This window comes from Saccopteryx bilineata, chromosome 7 (genome assembly GCF_036850765.1).
Source record: "Saccopteryx bilineata isolate mSacBil1 chromosome 7, mSacBil1_pri_phased_curated, whole genome shotgun sequence".
Lineage (NCBI taxonomy): Eukaryota > Metazoa > Chordata > Mammalia > Chiroptera > Emballonuridae > Saccopteryx > Saccopteryx bilineata.
Window position 1 is genome coordinate 61297057 of NC_089496.1, and position 23898 is coordinate 61320954.

Consider the following 23898-nt stretch of genomic DNA (forward strand, 5'->3'; position numbering starts at 1 on the left):
CACTCTCTCTCCCTTCCTGTCTCTCTCTCACACTCTCTCTCCCTTCCTGTCTCTCTCTCACACTCACTCTCTCTTACTCGGTCTCTCTCTCACACTCACTCTCTCTTACTTGGTCTCTCTCTCACACTCACTCTCTCTTACTCGGTCTCTCTCTCACACTCACTCTCTCTTACTCGGTCTCTCTCACACTCACTCTCTCTTACTCGGTCTCTCTCTCACACTCACTCTCTCTTACTCGGTCTCTCTCTCACACTCACTCTCTCTTACTTGGTCTCTCTCTCACACTCACTCTCTCTTACTCGGTCTCTCTCTCTCTCAATAAGTGAATAGAGAAGGTAGCGTTTGGGGACAGAGAAAGAAGGGGGACCACGCAGGCCAGGGCAGGCCGACCTCGCTGTTGCTGTAGCGTGCCAGCTCGGAGATGAAGCGGATGTGGTCCTCCCGGATCTGGACCATCTGCTCACAGATGTTGTACTGGGGGCTGCTGCTGGATGACGTGCACGTCCACCTGGCAGGGAGGGGACACGTGTCACCGGGAGGAGCGCCTGCTCAAGGCTGGGGTGGCCAAGGACGCACGTGGGACTGTCTCCCCGCAAGCTTGCCGGGAGATGGAGGCTCAGGGAGGAAGCCACTGGCCAGACCCCGTGACCCTGTTGTTGGGTTGGGGGGTGTCTCTGCCCATCTAAACCCTCTCATTCAGTTTTACAAGAGTCATCATAATTTCTCCTTCGTCACCAAGCCGCTTTCTAACAGGGTGTGTAAAGTCCAGCCTAGGGAACGCAGTCAACAATACCGCGATCACTATGGACAGTGCCAGGTGGGCAGTGGAAATATCAGGGGGAGCTCTTCGTCACGGATGATTGTCTGGGTAGGATCTGGTCTGTGGGGTGCAGTTCTGTAACCTCTGTGAGCTCCCTGCAAACATCCACGCCCTCTCTACCAGGGGGCCCAAAAGACATATTCTCTACCGGCACTGTCCAACAGAACTCTCTAAGGTAATGAAAAAGTTCTGTGTCGCTACTGACCAATACCACAGACGCGGACAATTAAATATTTGAAATGGGGCTGTCCTAAAGGAAATAAACAACATTTTTAAGGAATTTAAATGTCAACAGCCACATACGGCAAAGGGCTACCGTCTCAGGCATTCGGCTACTGATGGCTGAGAAAGTCAAAGGTGCTATCTATCACTAGGCAAGGAATCAGTGTCATAAAACCACAAAAAAGCCCTGGCCGGGTAGTTCAGCTGGTTAGAGCATCATCCTGATACACCCAGGTTGAGGGTTTGATCCCCAGTCAGGGCACATACAAGAATCAAGCAATGAATGCATCAATAAGTGGAATAATAAATCTGTGTTTCTTTCTCTCTCTCTCACTCTCCAATTAAATTTGAAAAAAATTTAAAAAGAAAAAACAGACTAAGAACATTGTAACCGGGCAGCTCACTCTCCTACCGAGACTTATTCTCCTCGTAGTGGGCGCTGGTCTTGATGTATCTGGCCAGTTCTATCTGCATGTCCCCAAACAGCGGAACCACCTGCAGCTGCTACATGCAGAGAAGAAAAGAAAAGAAAAAAATAAGGTCCTCAGGTATGTTTGGTCACCAAACACAGAATCACAAGAAGGATGAATCATGCTAATAATCACTGTCAGATGAAAGCTATCTCTCTGCCAGTCATTGAGTGCAAAAAGTTGTAAACGACACCTACGGTCACTTCAAAAACAAAACAAAAGAATCCATGTTCAGAAAACCATTTTGAAGATCAGAGGAAAAAACAAAATAAAACAAGAAGTTTGATGTGTTGCCAAAAGAGAACGTGCCAAGGGCAACACCATGAAAAATCACCAGGAAAACACCAGCTCAACTGGTGTTTTTCAACTGCCGGTCCACAGACTAGTCTGTCAGAAATCTCACGCCAGTCTGTGAAAGAGTTAACCATCACGATGTGGTATGAAGACTCTCCAGGCGTCCCCAAACTGCGGCCCCCTGAGGCCATTTATCCAGCCCCCACTGCACTTCTGGAAGGGGCACCTCTTTCATTGGTGGTCAGTGAGAGGACCACTGTATTTGGCAGCCCTCCAATGGTCTGAGGGACAGTGAACTGGCCCCCTGTGTAAAAAGTTTGGAGACCCCTGCTCTAGACCTGATGATCTTAGTCAAATTCGCTTATTGTCAGGGCGATGTGTTCCTTTACCGGTCCCCGAAATAATTCTATTTTCGCCAGTCCCCAAGTGTAAAATGATTAAAAGCCACTGAACTAAACCACAAGAAAACGCTAGCCAATAAAGTCGCAATGACATACCCAACCTCTGGGATGTCCCCCCTCCAACCCCTGCCAAAGCGACGGTCCCGTGTCGACGAGGAGGAGGAGGAGGAGCCGTGGGAATGCTCACCCGCTGCCGGTGGGGACACGCGTCAACACAGCCACATGGGAAAACTGCTAGGCTGTATCTGCTGCAAACATCTGTGCCCGGGACCCCCAATCCCACCCCTAGGTCAATGTCCAAAACAAAAAACAACCTCATGCCCATCTCAACGGGATGGACATGTGAGTTGGGGCATCACCACTGAATGGCCCACAACACCGCCATGAAAACCTAAGGACAATCGCTACGGGCTCCCAGGGGGATGGATCGAACAGTGAGCTAGCAGCCAGACAAGAGTTTGCTGGGTACGATCCCCTTTTTGCGGGGCTCACACCCAGCTAGAATCAGTGCACAGGGGAGAGGGGAGGAAGCAGACATGAGACACCCCCTCCCAACACGTTCCAGGATGCGTCATGGTCACAGCTTTACCGCCCCCCAAACTGGACAGGCGTCACTCACCTTAAAGAACTTGTCGATTTTAGACAAGTTGATTCTCTTCTTGGTGTCTAGCTTATAGATGTTGCTGATGCTCCCATCCATCAGATACAGACCGAACCCCATGACCTGGGAAAAGAAAGCACAGAACGGCACAGGACACTCAGACCCGCGAGTTTAATGACCCACAAGCGCTGACAGGCGGTCTGGAGTTCTGAAATGAGCCAATCCCATCTTTTCTTGAAAAAGCAATTTTTTTAAGGCTCCTTGGAAATGGAGTACTACCCGTTCACACAAAGCTGTTCTTCCCAGCCGTGTCCTTTGTTCTAGCTGGTTCACTGTCCGCCCCAAGCACATCAACCACCTTACGCCTTGTCAAACACAGTGCACAGTGAATACGGGTTTCCACAAGCGCCCACCATCATGGAGCGGACGGTGCCTGCTGGCGCTGACCCCTCCATGGCGCTGTGCAGTGGGGAGGGGTCTCAGCTCTCACAGGGAGGGCTCTGGGCTGGTGGGACACCATCATAGGTCCCCAAGGGCTGCCCTCTGCACAGGGGCAGATCAGAGGCCAGAGAACCTTCGCCTCCTCCCCATGAAAAATGTCACTGACAACCTTCCCAACTTGAGACACAATGACAGTGTAGAATATGGTGCCTGGCCATGTTTCTTGACCAACCAAAGTTTGCAGAGTATACGGACGCTCCTTCACGTACGACGTGCTTATGTCCCAATAAACCCATTGTAAACTGAAGATATCGTACATCAGAAATGCACTTAATACAACCAAACATCACAGCTTAGCCCCGCCAACCCTTAAACATGCCCAGGACGCTTACATGAGCCCACACCTGGGCAAAACCATCTCGTTGCCTCTGTCCAGTGTTATATTCATTCGCCCGGGGGGGGGGGGAACGTCAAAATTCAAAAATCAAAGTATGTTTTCTACTGAATGTTTATCACTTTTGAGCAAAGTTGAAAAATCCAACAAAAGTTGGACCATCCGGAACTGATTCCTAGGAATTCCATCCTTAACAAGGATGGTCTTGTACAGGTTCTGCTACAAGAGGCTTAATGTTGAGCCAAGTCCTTGATCCAGGACTTGTCACCCACAAACACCAGCTCTGTGGCCCGGGGGGTGACCCACTTGGCACTGGGGTGAAGCCCAGGACACACTCATGGGAATGCATGGAGAACCTGCAGAGCAGGCTACTGTGCACACACACACACACACACACACACACACACAAGTGTGAGAATAAGAAATGGTTGGTGCCTGACCAGGAGGTGGCGCAATGGATAGAGTGTCGGACAGGGATGTGGAAGACCCAGGTTCGAGTCCCCAAGGTCACCAGCTTGAGCGCGAGCTCATCTGGTTTGAGCAAAGGTTCACCAGCTTGGACCCAAGGTCACCAGCTTGAGTGCAAGCTCATCTGGTTTGAGCAAAAGTTCACCAGCTTGGACCCAAGGTCGCCAGCTTCAGCACAAGCTCATCTGGTTTGAGCAAAAGCTCACTAGCTTGGACCCAAAGTCGCTGGCTTGAGCAAGGTGTCACTCGGTCTGCTGTAGCCCCCCGGTCAAGGTACATATAAGAAAGCAATCAATGAACAACTAAGGTGTCACAATGAAAAACTAATGATTGATGCTTCTCATCTCTCCCTGTTCCTGTCTGTCTGTCCCTATATATCCCTCTCTCTGACTCTGTCTCTGTAAAAAAATAAAATAAAATAAAAAATAAAAAATAAAAAAAAGAAAAAGAAATGGTTGGCAAATGCATCACAGAAAAAACACAGCTCTTAAGGAGAGCCAGCCTGCCCCTCCCCCCGACAGGCCGCCCCTCCCCCCCCCCCCGACAGGCCGCCCCTCCCCCCGACAGGCCGCCCCTCCCCCCCCCACAGGCCCTCGGCAGTCGTCCCCACACACGTACTTTGAGAAGCATGTGTTTCTCGTTGGGCGTCAGGTACATCCTATTCTCGTAGTAATCCACACACAGGTTCACGATGTCAGCGAGGAGTTCCTCGTAACCAGAAATCACCTCTAGCTGCTGCTGCAGAGACTGAAAGAGGGGGAGACCCGTGCCATCAGCTGCTCTTGGTCCGCTGGACCCCGGACCCACGCCCTCCCCAGCCGTGCACCCCCGTCAGCCAGGGCGGTGAGACCAGGAGCCTCACCTGCGTGATCTTGTTGTGGTTGGCCAGGAACATGGACAGATTCTGTGACTCCTGGATGGACTGGGGGTCTGCCATTTTCCGTAAAAACTGAGCAGCCCTTTGAAAACAAACCAAAAATAAAGTTAATCAACCAACGTGCTTCATGATTTTTAAAAAAAATGAACATCACTTTTCTGTGGCTAGTTATCTGCAGAAATGCGGGTCTTAGCAGCTGGTTACAGCTTCTGCCTCCTCGGACCTCTCCACCCTGGACTCCCGCCTGAATAGCTCACTCCCCCGCGGTCCAGAGCTGACAAACTTCCTCAGAGAGGTGGCAGCGACACCTGCAGGACCTGCCTGCCCCTCACCAAGAGGCTCTCTGAGCCCAGCGCCAGAGCTGTGACCCCAGCGCTCCGTGAGCAGGGGATGGTCTCACCTGCGCTTCTGTCTTCCCCAAGGGTGCTGAGCGCCCAGCGAACACTGGAGGGTGACACATACCTCCAAGGAGGCATCATGGCACACGTCACCTGCCGGCCACCCCAGGGGCACGTATTCAACCATCCCAAGCCTGGCAAGTCACAGTCCCCTGCCAGCTGCAGCAACCTCAGGACCCCTGGGTTGTGCGCCCACCGTGCGCAGGGCGAGGCTCACCGCTTGTAGGCTGAGTGGTCGTTCTTCACGCTGCACTTCATGTTCTTCAGCTCGTCCAGCACCGCAAACATGTTGATGAACTTGCCCAGGGTGATCAGGTAGGCTTCGGACACGAAGTCCTTCCTCCTCTCCGCATGGCAGAGGCGCCGCACCTCCCCACAGAAACGCTCGATGGCATTTCTCTGCGCAGAGAAGGGAGGGGTGGGAAGGAGCAGAAAAACCGCTGTCAGTGAAGGGCCAGCTCCCCCACACCCCTGGCTTTGAAGACAGTATCTAGACTCACTCATAAAACACCCACCCAAGCCTGAAGGGGCGGTAGCGCAGTGGATAGAGCGTCCGACTGGGACACGGAGGACCCAGGTTTGAAACCCCGAGGTCGCTGGCTTGAGTGCGGGATCATAGACATGACCCCAAGGTCGCTGGCTTGAACAAAAGGTCACTCAGTCTGCTGTAGCCCCCCCCCCATGGTCAAGGCACATATGAGAAAGCAATCAACAAACAACTAAGGTGCTTCTCATCTCATCTCTCTCTGCCCTCCTATCTGTCTGTCCTTATCTGTTCCTCTCTCTGACTCTGTCAAAAACAAAAAAACAACAACAACAACAAAAAAAACACCTACCCAAGGGAGTGGATATTTAAAGCACTTTACCAACTATACCCCTAAAGTAAAATAAGTTCACTGATTATTCCAGTCAAGTTACTGGACGAAATGGCTCTAACAGAAATCTCTATAAATCTCTAGCTTTCAGAGGAAAAAGGGGAGGGCAGACATTTTTCCTCTCGACAACTTTTGAAACAAAAACTCATCTCCTAAGTTCCATGTTCTTCCTTTGCTAAAGGAATCGATAATAAACAAAAACAAAACTTCAGTCCTGGCCAGGTAGCTTAGTTAGTTAGAGCAGCCTCCCAATATGCCAAGGTTGTGGGTTCAATCCTTGGTCAGGGGACATACGAGAATCAACCAATGAATGAATAAATAAGTTGGACAACAAATTGACATAACTTTCTTTCCCTTCCTCTCTCTCTCTAAAATCAGTACATGAACATAAAAAGGAAACCAACAAAAATAAACTTCACACATTTCCAAAGCACACCTTTAAAAGCCAACACATCCCCCCCCTGCGGCCACTCTGCCTAACTGAGGGGCCTAAAGAAGCCAAGGCCAGCCCTGGCCAGTTGGCTCAGTGGTAGAGCATCGGCCTGGCGTGCAGGAGTCCCAGGTTCGATTCCCAGCCAAGGCACACAGGAGAAGCACCCATCTGCTTTTCCACCCCTCTCCCTCTCCTTCCTCTCTGTCTCTCTCTTCCCCTCCCACAGCCAAGGCTCCATTGGAGCAAAGTTGGCCGGGCACTGAGGATGGCTCTGTGGCCTCTGCCTCAGGTGCTAGAATGGTTCTGGTTGCAACAGAGCGACACCCCAGAGGGGCAGAGCATCACCCCCTGGTGGGCGTGCCGGGTGGATCCCAGTCGGGCGCATGCGGGAATCTGTCTGACTGCCTCCCCGTTTCTGGCTTCGGAAAAATACCAAAAAAAAAAAAAAAAAAAAGAAGAAGAAGCCAAGGCCAGGGCAAGACGACACCCACACGGGCAGTCAGAGCGAGGCTGAGAGAGAAAACACCTAGCACATACGGACCGAAAGCACCAATCGGCAGAAAGACAAACGCACTTGGAACTGAGAGCAGTCTTCATGAAAGAGAGGCAGCTTGGCCCTCAGGAGAAGTGAAACACAAAGGGGTGTGTTTATTCCCTCTCAGAACGACCTGTCCAAAGCTTAGTTCCCTTTGGTCTCAGAAGTTCTGGTGGCTGTAATGTACATGCCCTTGGTTTCATTGAGTTCATGGTGACAGGGTGGGGACAGGGGCACCGCCCTACTCCTCTTCTATTTAAACTCCTCAGAGGATGTCGCTGCTTTACCTGGAAGTACATGAAATTCATCAGCTTTGTGACCTCGGGCTCCAGGACCTCCACCGTTTTCTCATAAATTTCCACGCGGTTAGGCTGCTCGTTACATTTCACCTGGAAAGAAACAGGCATGACACGCAGAGGCTTCAACCCAGCTAGACCTGACAGAGGAGTGCGCTGTCAGAGTAGGGGACCCTGACTGCTGAGAGGCAGAATTCAGAAGGTGGGGTGGGGGCGGGTGGTCTGGCTGCCCTGGGCGGAGCTGGTGAGATAGGGGCGTGGTCTGGCTGGGCTGGGCGGAGCTGACTGATAGGGGCGCGGTCTGGCTGGGCAAGGCGTGTGGCCTGTTTAGGGTAGCAGGAGCTTTGAGGTGGCATAATCTGAGTGGGCAGGGAGGAGCTGATGTGACAGGGCACGCTCCTGCAGGGCTGGTGAGGTAGGGGCGTGGTCGGGCTGGGCTGGGCGGAGCTGGCAAGGTGGAGGCATGGTCTTTCAGGGCTGGGAGGAGCTGACTGATAAGGGAGTGGTCTGGGTGAAATGAGAAGAGCTGGTTAAGGTGTGGGCAGTGGTCTGGCTGAGCAAAGGCGGGGCAACAGGGTACCTGTGGGATGGCCCGAGAGCAGCTCCTCCAGGTGTACAACATAACAGCATACTCCTGGCCCTCCTCCAGCATCTCATTCTGCAAGGGCACACAGGACAATGCTGAGGCAAGGAGGGGAACAACCCTAACAAGGGCGAGGCCAAACTGCTACAATCTAGAGACACGAACTAGCCTGACTCTCCCTTTGAGGGACAAGCACCATGACCCGCATGTCAGTAAGAGACACGTGCTAAGAAGCTGATGACAAAGTGGTGCAGCCACGATGACCACCCGAAACACCCCCACGGTTACTGCAGGCTGGGGTGTCAGCACCACGCGGGCACCCTCTGTGCAGGGTAAACACAGCCCAGAATAGCTGCCACAGCTGCCACACCTGAGCTCCACTCAACCCCAAACAACCCAAGGGCAATGCAGACCTGAGGCTGGGGGCATGGGGTGAGAGAAGGGGCAGTGCAGCTCGGATGCACCTGGTCATCACACTGTCCCCCCAGCACCCCCTCGCTCGGAGGGGAGGAGAGCCTAATGCAGCTCTGCTGGCCCCAGCACGAAAGGAAAAGCTAAGCCCTGTTTCTACAGCTCTTGGCACCCAGTGGGGGACAGGGGACCAGGGGCGAGGAGTCCATAAGCAGAGGGTCACTGTCATAGCTCAGTTGGTTAGAGCATCATCACAACACACCAAGGTTATGGATTCAATCCCCAATCAGGACACGTAGAAGAACCAACTGGTGAGTGCATAACCAAGTGGAACAAACTGATATTTCTCTCTAAAATCAATACAGTTTTTAAAGATTTTATTTATTCTTTTTTTTTAGAGAGGGGAGAGAGAGAGAAGGGGGGAGGAGCGGGAAGCATCAATTCCCATATGTGCCTTGACCAGGCAAGCCCAGGGTTTCCAACCAGCGACCTCAGCGTTCCACGCTGACGCTTTATCCAGTGTGCCACCATAGGTCAGGCTCAAATCAATAAATGTAAAAATAAAAAATAAAACTGCCTTAGTGGCCTGACCAGGCGGTGGCACAGTGGATAGAGCGTCGGACTGGGATGCGGAAGACCCGGGTTCAAGACCCCGGGGTCGCCAGCTTGAGCGTGGGCTCATCTGGTTTGAGCAAAGCTCACCAGCTTGGACCCAAGGTCGCTGGCTCCAGCAAGGGGTTACTCGGTCTGCTGAAGGCCCGCAGTCAAGGCACATATGAGAAAGCAATCAATGAACAACTAAGGTTTTGCAACGCGCAATGAAAAACTAATGATTGATGCTTCTCATCTCTCTCCGTTCCTGTCTGTCTGCTCCTGTCTATCCCTCTCTCTGACTCACTCTCTGTCTCTGTAAAAAATAAATAAAATTTTAAAAAATTAAAAAAAAAAAAGACTGCCTTAGTGCCCACTCCTTTCACATGGTTCCCTTTGGTAAAAATGGTCAAACTAGCCCAGTCATTCTTGAAAATGTCAACTACAAGTTGATATTTTATTTGAGGATACTTTTCAAATGTTCACAACCTTTGATCCAGTTTCTACAAATCTAGCCAAAGGCAATAACTATGTATTTTAGGAAGATGTCCACTACAGCCTTTCTTTTATTGTAAGAAAGAAGGGATGTCAACATACAAAGAAATAGTTAAATTATGGACGTTTACAAAATGTTCGTGGAATCACGAAAACAAAACGGCAGTGATGCACTTCGCCTACACAATCTAAGTCAGGCGTGCAGGTGGGGGACACGGAGAGGGTAAAGGGGCTTCACATCATCAACAAAGGTTTTCTCTGGGCCACAGGCGGTAAATTTTCAGGAAAAGCGTGTCATTTTTTTTTTTTAATTTTTTATTTTAGTGAGAGGAGGGGAGGCAGAAACAGACTCCTGCATGTGTCCAACTGGGATCCACCCAGCAAGCCCAGTAGAGGGCATGCTCTGCCCATCTGGGAACCTTGCTCCATTGCAACAGGAGCCATTTATTAGTGCCTGAGGCAGAGGCCATGGAGCCATCCTCAGCGCCCCGGGGCCAACTCTCTCTAATCGAGCCATGGTGCAGGAAGGGAAGAGAAGAGAGAGAAACAGAAAGAGAGAGAGAAGCGAGAGGGGGAGAGGGGAGAAGCAGATGGGTGCCTCTCCTGTGTGCTCTGAGCAGGAATCAAACCCAGGACTTCCACACACCAGGCAAATGCATTACCACTGAGCCAACTGTCCAGGGCCATGTAATTTTGTTTATATTAAGAAAAAAAAAAGGCTTTTTTTCTTTTTTTTTAAAGACATTTCATTCACTCTTCTTTTTCCACAGTAGGTATCAGAATAATATCCGAAAAGGGTACATCACCTATTCGGAGGTGCCATCCCACCAGACACACACAGACGAAAACAGGGGCACGGGGAAGGAGTTACCATGCTAGAATGGACAGTCGCCTGCTCAATGTATCTTGCAATACCGGTGACAAAGGCATTTCTGTCTTCGAAGTTGGTGTTGAAATTGGGCTGGAAGGAAGAGAGAGAGAAACCATCAGGTGGGAAGTCAGCGTTGCAGGGTCCGCCTCGCAGTCACCCCGGCACCCACCTGGTAGAGGAGAGAGGACGGCGGCGGCTCGATGCAGGGTTGCTGGTCGGGCAGAGGCAGCTCTTCAAGGAGGTCTACGTTGGACAGAGCGTCCTCCAGGGTCACCTGGGCCGCCATCTCTTCCTAGAACAAAACAGAAAGCCACCTGTGCTGTGCAGAAGGGCTGGGGCACCCTGACAGTCCTTCCGGAGTGGAGGGAGCAGCCCCCGCTCGCCTGCCCCCTCTCGGGAGGGCGCTGGGAACGGCTGAGGGGGCCGCGGCCAGTCCCCAGGTGCTGGGGCGTCTTTCCCCAGGCTCACCAGCAAGGGGATCACTGTGCAGCCTCTCCTGGCCTCCAGGAGTGTCCTGAGGCAGGCACACAGGCCACCACACATGGCATCGCCTCTGTCCCCAGCTTTAATAAACATACTCTCAAAATCACCTGGACTTACGTCATGCCCTCTTTCCTGCATGACAACATCAAGAACCCATTCCATTCCCAACGGCGCTGGTACAGACCAGCTTCAGTCCCAGTCCCTTTCCAGTGACAGTTCTAAGTAAACCAAAATGTTCAGCAAATACTTTGTAATCCCTAGGGCAACCACCAAAAAAAAAAAAAAAACCCCACAAGAAACTATACAAAGCAATAGAAATTATAACTAGAACATATAGAATAAGTTATGACAGAATACTCAAAGTGTTAGAACAACTTGAAAGAAGGCAGGAAAAAGAAACAGCTTGGAGAAGATAAGGACCCCGGGCTGTCTGACAATGTAACTCAGTTCTGACACTGTGTCCTTGCAGATCGCATAGGCTCCCACAGGCTCAGTGCTCAGTCCCTGAGGACCCACCTGCACCCCCACTTCCGGAACCAGTTGCAAGTTACAGGTTGTTAACTGTGTACCTGTGCTTCTGACCAACAGGCTCTAAATCAGTGGTTTCCTGGGCTTGATTAATTTGCTAGAGAGGCTCGTATAACTCAAGAGAAATATTTTACTTATTTACCATTTCAGAACAGTTACCAGTTTATCTGGAAGGATATAACTCCAAGAAAAGCCAGATGGAGGTGATGCACTGAGCATCTGGGGGAAGGACAGTGAGTTCCCACGCCCGCCGAGGCCCCACACTTCCCTCATGTCCACGTGCTCATCAACCCAGAAACTCTGAATGAGCCCAGCCTTCTGGGTTTCACAAAGCCTTCCTTACTTAGTTCGACAGGACCGAATGAATCAGCAGCCACTGGCAAGGGATTCAACCTTTGAGAGCAGATGGGAGTAAAAGTTGGAAACCTCTTATCACAGGATTGGGTCTCCTGGCAACCAGCTCCCAATCTCAGGGGCTTTCCAAAAGTCCCTTCATTCACATAAAAGTGGATGTGGTTTGCTAAAACGATAAAGGTACTTTTATTGCTCTTATCACTGAGGGAATTCCAAAGGTTTTAGGTGCTCTCTATCAGAAACAAGAAAGGCTAAATAATACGGTTCTTATTCTAAATCACAATATCACAGGCCTTCATCAGAACCCAACCTTGATAGCGCCTTGATACACTCTGATCTCAGAACTGTGAAAAATAAAATTCTATTGTTTATAAGCCAAGGTGGGGTGGTGGCAGAGGCGGGTATCTTACAAGAATCAAATAATAAAATAATCTGTAGAAGTAAATGCCAACAGATCATGGTCTAAACCAGTGGTTTTCAACCTTGGGGACCAGTGAAAACTGGAGAATTATTTCGGGGACTGCTAAGGCAGAAATCACCCTGATTGTAAGCAAATTCAACTAAGATCATTGGGTCTTCTTATCTTCGTACAACGTCAGGGTGGTTAACTCTTAACTCTTTTAATGGATTGACACAAAATTTCTGGTTGACCGGTGATGGAAAAAGATTTATCTAAACACCCTAAGTAAAAGAGAGATGGTCAGAAAGGATAAAAGAAAAACCAACCCTGAACTCAACTATCATCCAACTACCATCCTGCTCTGAGCCTGACCGGGCAGTGGTGCAGTGGATAGAGCGTCGAATTAGGACACAGAGGACCCAGGTTCGAGACCCCCGAAGTTGCCAGCTTGAGCGCGGGCTCATCTGGTTTGAGCAAAAAGCTCACCAGCTTGGACCCAAGGTCGTGGCTCGAGCAAGGGGTCACTCATTCTGCTGTAGCTCCCCGGGCAAGGAACATATGAGAAAGCAGTCAATGAACAACAAAGGTGCCACAACGAAGAATTGATGCTTCTTCTCATCTCTCTCCCTTCCTGTCTGTCTGTCTCTATCTATCCCTCTCTCTGACTCTGTCTCTGTCACACACACACAAAAAGAAATGGGGCTTAAGCTATCTTCTGAGAAGTGTCATGAGGTGATTTCGTTGTTGTGCGAACATCACAGAGTTGTGCTGACACACACCTGGACAGCACAGCCTGCTGTGCACCTACGTGGTACGGGAGCGCAGCAGGCTAGCTGACTCCAGTGTCCCCACAAACACAGGTAACGCATTGTGCTACTACCTTCCAGCATCACCAAGGTGACAGGGCGCTTTCATCTCCATTATCACTTTACAGGACCAACGTCATTTATGCGGTCTGTAGTCGGCCGGAATGTTGGTATACAGCACAGGACTGTACAGATAGACAGCTACGAGGAACACCCTTCAAATATGTACAACAATACAGGTGGGTGGGAAGTCACAGGGCAAGAGACGAACCATGCAAGGCAAAAGGAAGCTGGAGTGAGTCTGTGAGCAGGAAACTTCAGAGCAAGGAAGCGATCAGGGATCCCGACGCCTGCTGCATAACGATAACAGGACCTCCTCCACCAGGGAGACAGAACAGCGCTCAATGCGGGCGCTTCTAACCGGACAGCTTCAAACCACAGCACACAGACACACAGAACAGAAAGGAGAAGGAAACCCACCACAGGAGGCGCCTGCCACAATTCTCGGCCACTGCCCGTCAAATAAGCAGGAACCCTGGAACTGAACACGAGAGGATCACATGGCCCTAACTGGCATTTGCAGAACACTCCTCCTAACAACAGCAGATCTGTTTGACGTGTTTCTAATTTAAAATGCATATTTCTTTTTTTTTCCCCCCCAAAAGACTTGGTATTTTTGCAAACAAGGAAGACAGCTTTTTTTCTTCTTTCATTACTAACTTCCCTCTATCATCACAACTTCCCGTTCCATGCACTCAAGAAAGAGGCGGCCCAGGACGGGGAGAGCACAGAGCTGGTCAGCTTGGCCACTGTCCTGCTGAGCCAGCATTGAGAGCCCCAGGGGTGTTCATTCAGGACACCTCAAAGCTGGTAGCCTCCAAGGGAAGAGAGAGAGACATTGATTTGTTGTCCCACTTATTTATGCATTCTTTGGTGATTCTTGTATGTGCCCTGACTGAGGATCAAATCTGCAACCTTCGCATATGGGGATGATGCTCTAACCCAGTGGCTTCTAACCTCTTTGCACTAGGGGGACCGTTGAAAATCAGAGAATTCCCTGGCCAGTTGGCTCAGTGGTAGAGCGTCGTCCTGGCGTGCAGGAGTCCCAGGTTCGATTCCCGGCCAGGGCACACAGGAGAAGTGCCCATCTGCTTCTCCACCCCTCCCCCTCTCCTTCCTCTCTGTCTCTCTCTTCCCCTCCCGTAGCCAAGGCTCCACTGGAGCAAAGATGGCCCGGGCGCTGGGGATGGCTCTGTGGCCTCTGCCCCAGGCGCTAGAGTGGCTCTGGTTGCAACAAGGCAATGCCCAGGATGGGCAGAGCATCGCCCCCTGGTGGGCAGAGCGTCACCCCATGGTGGGCGTGCCGGGTGGATCCCGGTCGGGCGCATGCGGGAGTCTGTCTGACTGTCTCTCCCTGTTTCCAGCTTCAGAAAAGAAAATAATAATAATAATAAAAATAATAATCTTCATACAACGTCAGGGTAGTTAACTCTTTTTAAGGACGAACACAAAATTTCTGGCAGCTGAAAAACACAGCACCAACTGAGCTACCCAGCCAGGGCAAGAATTTCCTTTCTTTTTGAAGCCACCCTTATAGGACAGCTCCTGGGATCAAAATTCAACCAATGGGCTGAAGACCTACCTGCCCGGTCCAATTGGAGCTGCAAAACCATATTCTCATTTGCATTTTTACCGACCAGAGTGGCTGCTCCATTCTGACCAATCAGGACAGTGCTCTTTGGACCAGCTAACCTCTGCAAATTGGGAGTTCTCATTTGCATAGAAAAGGACCAATCAGGGACCAGAGGCAGGCACTCCTCTCGATATAAGTGATATAAGTCGGCCTCACCTCTGCCTCAAGGAAGTCTACTTTCTAGTGCCTTTCTACTGCCCCGGCTCGGGCCTGTTTCACACATGAGCTGTCTCACAGGCTAGTTATTGCGTAATTCAGCTGTTTTCACCAAATAAAAGTCTTCCCTCTTCAACGCACCCCAAACTGGGAACTCCTGTTGGCACTGAATTATTGGTGACAACCTTCAGTTGACACTCCCAAACTTATGCCTGTCACAGGACCTCTGGTTCCCTTCCCTAGTCACCGCCTGTAATTGCTGCCAGCTCTCCATAGAGCCAGCTTCCCCCAGACAGGGGCACTGTGTCCGCCTAGTCACCTCTCGGCCCCTGGGACAGACCTTCAATGTACCTAAAGGATCAACAAGATCTTCTAACTAGCTTCCACAATGATAGTGTTCAACCCTGTCATCAAAATGACGGATTTTGAGTGGCACTCAGACCTGCTAATGCTGCCCCATGGGAGTTCACAGTTTACAACTCCAGCACATTCGTCTCCACTAGTTTACAGAGGGACAGGTACAGAGCTTTCCTCTGCGAGAGGTGGGGTCGGGGGGCGGGGGGGGAGAGCTGGTCACAGCAGGTGGCATATGGGGACACAGTGAGAAGGCTGCCGCCTGCACACAGAAGAGCGAGGAAGGAACCCACCCTGCTGACACCGTGATCTGACTTCAAGCCTCCAGAACTGTGCGACAATACCTTCCTGTCACATAAACCCCTGGTCTGTTCCCCAATACATTCCTGTCACATAGAGCCTCGGTCTGTTCCCACAGCCCCAGTCAAGTAACAAATCCAAGAACAAGCTGGGCAGATCGCCCATGCAGGGTCCCTGTGCCCTGGTGTTTTTCTGCAGAAAAAGCTGGGTCACAGTCTTGCTGGGGCACAACAAAGGCCCGCCGGCCCTGCTGGCGTCTTGGTCAGGAAGCAAGCGCGGCACCGGCCCGGGGTCTGCCACCCCCTCCCCACAGGAGGCAACGACAAGTGACCGCTCTCCTCAGCTACATCCTCAGTTCCGTCCTCGGACAACGAAAAGCCAAGCTGTCCTTCCTGGACTGAATGTCTATCAGCAGCACTTCCCAACCCACAGATTTGCTTCCCAGCCCTCCAGCTGGGCAAGTTATAAAACTGCCTTTTTAACAAGCCATCGACGAATTTATTTTGCCGCTTTATGAATTTTTACACAATTACACACTAAAGATCTCAAAGGAGGACACACTGAACAGACTTGGCTGCTCTTCCGGGGACCGTGTGAGTGTCCCCTGAGTCCCCTGCAGGAGTCCGCCGGTTCAGGGCACACCTGTGCTCTGGTGGTCTGAGTTGGGTAGCACTTCACACCCTGCTGGGTGTTGTGCTATGTACCACACAAACACTGCTTGTTACTTCACTGGGCCTGTGTCCCAGAAGAACACTGCTGAGTACCTAGTGGGCTCCCTCTGGCAGAATCCCAGCACGCCCAGAGCCCAAGCAGGAGCCGGAGGAGGGTCGGGGGTGGGGAGGAGGAAGGCTGTGCTGTGACACACCAGAACTTTCTCAGCCCAGTCACACCCCGGGGAGACCCAGCTGTTTCCTCTACCCACCCCCACAGACACACAGACACACACACACACACACACACACACACACACACACCCCATCCTAGGGTGAGGCCCAGGGGGCTTCTTCGACTCAGCCCGGAGCAGACACACCATCCAGTATCCAGAACTCAGGCTCAGCACTGTGTGGGGTGGGAACTTCAAACTTCAGCTGGCGTGCAGCCCCTGCCACTGTGACATGGGCCACAGCACGGGAACGCACTCATCCCGCCATGCACGGGGCCAGCAGCTCCCGAGCACGGCCAGCTGGGCGCCCCTTCCTGTTACCCCTTGTGTGGAGCTGACGTCTGGAAGTGATCAGTGCTGGGACCCAAGGACGGCGGTAAAGACAGGTGGGCCTCAGGGGCTGCAGGTGGGCCAGGGGGCAAGCGAGGCGTCCAGCAACCACAGGTACAGAGGAGGCCGGGCTCTAGCCCCGACTGCAGAGCCTTGTCAGCAGTCCACTAGCAGGGCAGTGCCCACCGGCATGCTGGAGGCCCCCCGGCTGTGACCGCCTCTCTCACTCCGCCTCAGACTCACCCTCCCATCTCAGCAACTTGTCCTCAGAGTCACCAGAGCCACAGAGCAGGGACCAAGCCACTGACTCCAGGGATGGGCACTTCATCCACTCGGATGGAGGCCAGAGGCTGATGGAGACATCAACGGAGTGACTTCCACACGGTGAAAGCGCAGGTGCTTGGAAGCCAGCCTCGGCCTGGTGACGGGACACGAGAAACAAGAGCCCAAACCCCAGAGAGTCCCACCCCAGGACAGGAGGGCTGCGTGGGGCCAGGGGCCAGGGCTACTCTGCGTGTCCAAGGAAAAAGGTAAAATGATTTCTGTAAAATCTAACAGTCATCACACACTTCCAAACAAAGAACCGTTAATAATAGAACTTTCTGACTGACCTGTGGTGGCACAGTAGATAAAGCGTCGACCTGGAAATGCTGGGGTCACGGGTTCGAAACCCTGGGCTTGCCTGGTCAAGACACATATGGGAGTTGATGCTTCTAGCTCCTCCCCCTCTTCTCTCTCTTTGACTCTCCTCTTTCTCTCTGTCTCTCCTTCTCCTCTCTTAAAAAAATGAATTAAAAAAAAAATTTTTTTTTTTTTTCTGAAGCTGGAAACGGGGAGAGACAGTCAGACAGACTCCCGCATGCGTCCGACCGGGATCCACCCGGCACGCCCACCAGGGGCAACGCTCTGCCCACCAGGGGGCGATGCTCTGCCCCTCTGGGGCATCGCTCTGCTGCGACCAGAGCCACTCTAGCGCCTGGGGCAGAGGCCAAGGAGCCATCCCCAGCGCCCGGGCCATCTTTGCTCCAATGGAGCCTTGGCTGCGGGAGGGGAAGAGAGAGACAGAGAGGAAGGAGAGGGGGAGGGGTGGAGAAGCAAATGGGCGCTTCTCCTATGTGCCCTGGCCGGGAATCGAACCCAGGTCCCCTGCACACCAGGCCGATGCTCTACCGCTGAGCCAACCGGCCAGCGCCAAAAAAAAAATTTTTTTTTAAATAATAATAATAGAACTTTCTTATTTTTAATATACTGCTCACAAAAATTAGGGGATATTTCAAAATGAGTAGGAAGCAATTTTTAAAAAAGCATTTGATTTTTTTTTATTAAACAAGAACATCAGAAAAGCAAACAAGCCAAAGAAAGTTCTTTGATTATGCAAATGAGGTGCAAAACCAACTTTTATTTCATTGGTGAAAATGCACTAGACAAAAGGCTGAAAGTCCTGGAATATCTGCACGTTCCCTGATTTCCTAATTCTTCCTAATTCTTGTGTAATATGATTTGATCGTTCTCCATTTCTGGGCAACATGAGTTCGGTGGGAGAGAAGAAAGGAAAGCCACCTCTGTTTGCCTGCAGTGCAGTTACACAGTCATACAGCCCTGGCCGGGTAGCTCAGTTGGTTAGAGCCTGGTCCCAATACACCAAGGTTGCAGGTTCGATCCCCAGTCAGGGCACATACAGGAATCAAGCAATGCATGTATAAATAAGTAGAACAACAAATTGATGTTTCTCTCTCACCTTTCCTCTCTCTCTAAAATCAGTTTTTTTAAAAATGGGGATGACCTGTAAAAGGTCACAAGGGATCTTACCGGGCTGATGGCTATGTTCTAAAACTGTATTAGGGCGATACCTTCTCAACTCCGTAAATCTGCTAAAAATAACTGTACACTTGAAGTCGGTGAATTTTAAAGCATATACATTTTACCTCAACAAAGCTGTTAAAAATAATTTTTTTGTTGAGGTATTTCATTGGAATTGTGTTAAACTGATAGCTCAATTCGGAGAAAACAGACATCTTCACTAGGCTGAGTGTTGCGACCCATGATTCTAGTATGGCTTCTGCATTTACTTGTTTTTATATTTATTTTATTTTACTGATTTCAGAGAAAGAAATGGAGAGAGAGAGAGAGAGAGACAGGAACATTGATCTGTTTCTATATGTGCCCTGACCAGGGATTGAACTGGGAACCTCTGATGATGCTCTAACCAACAGAGCAATCAGACCAGGGCATGGCTTATGAATTTATTTACATAAGATTAAACTTCACTCATCAGCCTTTTGTAGTTTTCAGCACAAAAATCCTGTACATATTTTATTAGAGTTATACCTAAGTGTTTGATCTTTTGAAGCTACTGAAAATGGTACTTCCTACAATTTTACTTTCTAATTGTTCACTACCTGGAAATAAGATCGACTTACATGTGTTGACTCGGGCTTTGGTGACCTTGCTAACCTTAGTTACTAGCTCTCCTTAGTTACTAGACTCCTTGGATTTTTTTTATGTAGATAATTAAGTCATCTGCAAATAGGGACAGTGTTATTCTGTCCCTATTTTTATTTCATTTTCAGCCATTATGGTGCTGGCTAAAGTTTTTAAATTATGTAGATGTAATTAATCCATTAACCCTGTAACTTCTAAAGGGGGACTAAATTTTAGTAGGAGAAAAAAAAAATGACAGTACATGGAATAGGTCAGTGGCTTGAAGAGTCTTCACACTCCAAGACATTTTTCTAACCTCTTTAGGACACACAGCATTTATAACCGTCCCTTATACAGTCCTTTTCTTATATTATCTCATTTCATCTTCATAACAGTCTAACAACAGGTACATTTCCCACAACCAAAGAAGGAAAATGGGCCAAATGTCCCTGCCTGGGCTCAGGAGATGATGTTGGAGCAGACGTTACCAACCGTCAACCCAGTGTGATCTCACCTGCCGAAGTCTCTCCTTCTTCCAGCTGGCTAGCTGGGCGGCCTCAGGAATGGAATAAGCCGACCTCTCTAGAAGCTGATGCCAGGACCCACACAGTCACACAGAGAGAGGGGCAGAGGGAACACTGGCCTGACTGGGTACGCAGCAGACAGCTGCTCCCTGAGCAAGCACGGTGCCTTTAAAGAATCCCAGGTGCGGCCTGACCTGTGGTGGCGCAGTGGGATAAAGCGTCGACCTGGAACACCGAGGTCGCCGGTTCGAAACCTTGGGCTTGCCTGGTCAAGGCACATATGGGAGTTGATGCTTCCTGCTCTTCCCCTTTCTCTCTCTCTCTCTCTGTCTCTCTCTCACACTCCTCTCTCTCTAAAAAAAAAATCAATAAATAAAATATTTAAAAAAAAATAAAAATAAAATAAAAAAAGAATCCCAGGTGCGTGATTCAGCAAGGACATGAAGGTCAGGTCCCAGGGTCTAACACTTTGGATCTAACAGCTTCTTTCTAGGAGTGTGCAAGTTCAGTGGTGGTGGGATTCAAAGTCTGGCACTGCCACTTACCAGACAGGCAAACTTGGGACAACATACTTCATCTCTCTCTGTCCATGTCCTCATCCACAGAGTGGCAATAATAATTGCACCTGCCTTTGAAGGCTGGGAGAATAATTAGTATGTCAAGTACTAGAACAGGCATGAGCACACTGCAGCCCACAGCCTGTTTCTGTAAATAAAGTTTTATTAGAACAAGGCCTCGCCATTCATTACATAACTGCCCTTCTGATGCAACAACAGGTCACGTGATGAAAACCACGTGGCCCATAAAGCCATACATACTGTCTGGCCCTTCACGGGATAAGTAATCCTGGCTTAAAACAATCCTGGAGCGCCTGACCAGGCGGTGGCACAGAGGATAGACCGTGGGACTGGGATGCGGAGGACTCAGGTTTGAGACCCCAACGTCACCAGCTTGAGCGCGGGCTCATCTGGTTTGAGCAAAGCTCACCAGCTTGGACCCAAGGTCGCTGGCTTGAGCAAGGGGTTACTCGGTCTGCTGTAGCCCCACAGTCAAGGCACATATGAGAAAGCAATCAATGAACAACTAAGGTGTCACAATGAAAAACTAATAATTGATGCTTCTCATCTCTCTCCGTTCCTGTCTATCTATCCCTCTCTCTGACTCTCTGTCTCTGTAAAAACAAAACAAAACAAAACAAAACAAAAAAACAATCCTGGAGCAAAAGTAGTACTGGCAAGGCCCTGGCCAGTTAGCTCAGTGGGTTGAAGCATCATTTCAAAATGCCAGGTCAGAGCACGTAAGAGAACCAATCAACGAATACACGGATAAGTGGAACAGCAGCAGATGTTTCTCTCACTCCCCCTTCCTCTCTCTTTCTAAAATCAATCAATAAATTTTTTAAAAAGGTTGGCCTGTGGTGGCGCAGTGGATAAAACCTCAACCTGGCCTGACCAGGCGGTGGCGCAGTGGATAGAGCTTTGGACTGGGATGCGGAGAACCCAGGTTCAAGACCCCGAGGTTGCCAGCTTGAGCGCGGGCTCATCTGGTTTGAGCAAAAGCCCACCAGCTTGAACCCAGGGTGGCTGGCTCCAACAGGGGGTTACTCGGTCTGCTGCAGCCCCACGGTCAAGGCACATATGAGAAAGCAATCAATGAACAACTAAGGTGTCGCAATGCGCAATGAAAAACTAATGATTGGTGCTTCTCATCTCTCTCCATTCCTGTCTATCTATCTGTCCCTGTCTAGCCCTCTCTCTGACTCACTCTCCGTCTCTGAAATAAATAAATAAATAAATAAGTAAGTAAATACCTCAACCTGGAACGCTGAGGTTGCAGGTTGGAAACCCTGGGTTTGCCCCTTCAAGGCACGTACAGAAGCAACTACTATGAGCTGATGCCTCCCGGTTCCTCTCTCTCTATTCTCTCTGAAACATCAGTAAATAAAATCTGTAAAAAAAAATTTTTTTTAAGTTTTAATGGGGGAGGGAATGCCTGCTAAGGAAAGGAATTTTAGGAGCAATGGAGCAGTTCTGTATCCTGACTGTTGGGCCAGTCACAAGACTATGACACATTTGTCAAAACTCACTGAACTGTGCCTGGCCAAGTAGTGGCGCAGTGGATAGAGGGTCGACTGGGACGCAGAGGACTCAGGTTCGAGACCCCGAGCTCGCCAGCTTGAGCGCGGGCTCATCTGGTTTGAGCAAGGCTCACCAGCTTGAGCCCAAGGTCCCTGTCTCGAACAAGGGGTCACTCGTTCTGCTGTAGCCCCCTGGTCAAGGCACATATGAGAAATCAATGAACATCTAAGGCGCCGCAACGAAGAACTGATGCTTCTCATCTCTCTCCCTTCCTGTCTGTCTGTCCCTATCTGTGTCTCTCTCTGACTCTATGTCTGTAAAAAAAAAAAAAACTCACTGAACTGTATGCACACCAAAAAGTGCCTTCCACTGTACGTAAATTTTAAAATAAATTCAAATACAAACACATACACACACAACTTGGAGTAAACGTTCTTTGAGCCACCTATCAGGATACAAACAGATGTGTGAACGCAGGAAATGTTTTCTGCCACAATTCCCTCCCTGTCTGTTTGGGGCACGGAGCTGACGCTGCGGGGGGGGGGGGGGGCGTGGAGAGGAACAGCCCCGTCTTCCCACTGAACTTCTGCACACGCCGACCTGCCGGCCGGAGTGCACTTTTCTTTTAGACGCGACTCTTTCTTTCGGAGCTGCGTACCCGCACTTCTGCTCCTGACACTAACGCGCAAGCACAGAGAGCGCACGTGTGGACCCCTCCCCAGGCCGGGCCCACTCACCCGCGGGGCCAGCGGTACCTAGACGGGACGAGTTGTCCCAGAACAGCGATCTGAGCTCCAGTCTGGCCATCGCTGCCGCTCCAATCACGGGGCTCTTTAAGGAGTTATGTTAGAAAATAGGCAAGACTCATCACCAGGCTGGCGAAGCTGCAGCGACACCCTGGCCGGGGCCCTGAGACCCTGCCCCACCGGGAAGGAGACGCCGCTAAGTCTCAGTCGCCCCCCCCCAAGACGCGCGGACCACGCGGGTCCGAGTGGAAGCTGCCACCGCGGTCCCCGCCGTGTGGACAAGGCGGGAGAGGAGGCCAGGGCCCGGACGTTGAACAAAACGCCCCCCAAACCGTGTCCCAGTCGCTCGTGGTCCATCCTTTCTTCTCTCTCGTTCTCCGCAGCAAACCCGGCGCACACGCCACGGACTCGCACCCGAATCCCGCAGGACGGTGCAGGCGGCGCGGCGCCGCGCCCCGACCGCCGCGCGCAACAAAGCCCAGGTCACCCGGAACCTGCAACACTGTTTTGATGGGCCGGACTCGCCCTCTTCCCTCCGAGCGCGGCCGGTCGCACGACCTCCGTACAAGCTGTCCTCTCCAGACTTTCCAACAATAAGTGCGACACGAGGCTGTCCCTCGCCCCCTCGCGCGCGGGCCGCGGGACCCAGGGCGAGCGTGCGGGCGTCGGGCGGGTCCCCGAGGCCGTCCCGCGGGGGAGGCCGCGCCGCCCTAGCCCAAGTCCTGGCTGCCCGCGGGGCCCCGGTACCGGTCCCGAGTCCGCCCGGAGTCCGCGCAGGGCCGCGGGGCGGGGCGGGACGGCAGCGATCCTTACCTGGGTCCGCGGAGGCGGCGGCTCAGGGGTCCCGCGCGGGCCCCGGGAGCGTCCTGCCTAAGTGAGTCACTCGAGCGTCTCGGGCGGGCCGGGAATGCTCCAGGAAACACCCGGCCTCCGCCCCTTCCTCCCGGGGCGGGGGCTCTCCCGGCTCGGCCCCTTCCTCCTGGCGCTCCTCCCTCCCGGCCCCGCGCCGCGCCCTCCGCCGCTGGCTGGACTGGAACGCTGTGGCTTCGCTGCGCCCCGCTCCGCTCCTGCTGCGGAAGGTGCTCCCCGGGGCAAAGTGCTCGAGGACCCCCTGCAGCCTTGTGCCACCGCAACTGTGCGCTCGCGGGACGGCGAGGCTCCGTGGGGTCAGGGCGGTGCGTGGGACAAGCTGCGGAAGAAACTCGGAGGGACCCCGGGAGCGGGCGCACCTGCGCTCCGCGGCCTGAGCACGGCCGGCGGCGGGCACCTGAGGCGACAAGTACCAGCCGCCAGAGCCCATGGAGGAAAAAGTGACTCCGACAGGTCCCTGCTGTGATCACAGACGTACAAACCCATTCCCCCCAAC

General features: G+C 51.5%; 1 protein-coding gene across 2 annotated transcripts in view; it reads right to left on the reverse strand.

The window, feature by feature from the left end:
• CYFIP1 (cytoplasmic FMR1 interacting protein 1) overlaps window positions 1–23477 on the reverse strand; it is a 68494-nt gene extending 45017 nt beyond the window's left edge. For both annotated transcript variants that reach the window (XM_066238303.1, XM_066238304.1), the window contains exons 1-11: window positions 23346–23477; window positions 10646–10768; window positions 10477–10566; window positions 8106–8183; window positions 7517–7618; window positions 5604–5785; window positions 4974–5070; window positions 4730–4858; window positions 2827–2931; window positions 1455–1546; window positions 391–508 (exon numbers count right to left, since the gene is read on the reverse strand). In XM_066238303.1, coding sequence (XP_066094400.1) covers window positions 391–508; window positions 1455–1546; window positions 2827–2931; window positions 4730–4858; window positions 4974–5070; window positions 5604–5785; window positions 7517–7618; window positions 8106–8183; window positions 10477–10566; window positions 10646–10762 — 1110 coding nt within the window. In that variant the 5' untranslated portion in view covers window positions 10763–10768; window positions 23346–23477. The remainder of the gene's footprint in view (window positions 1–390; window positions 509–1454; window positions 1547–2826; window positions 2932–4729; window positions 4859–4973; window positions 5071–5603; window positions 5786–7516; window positions 7619–8105; window positions 8184–10476; window positions 10567–10645; window positions 10769–23345) is intronic.
• Between the last annotated feature and the right edge of the window lie 421 nt (window positions 23478–23898).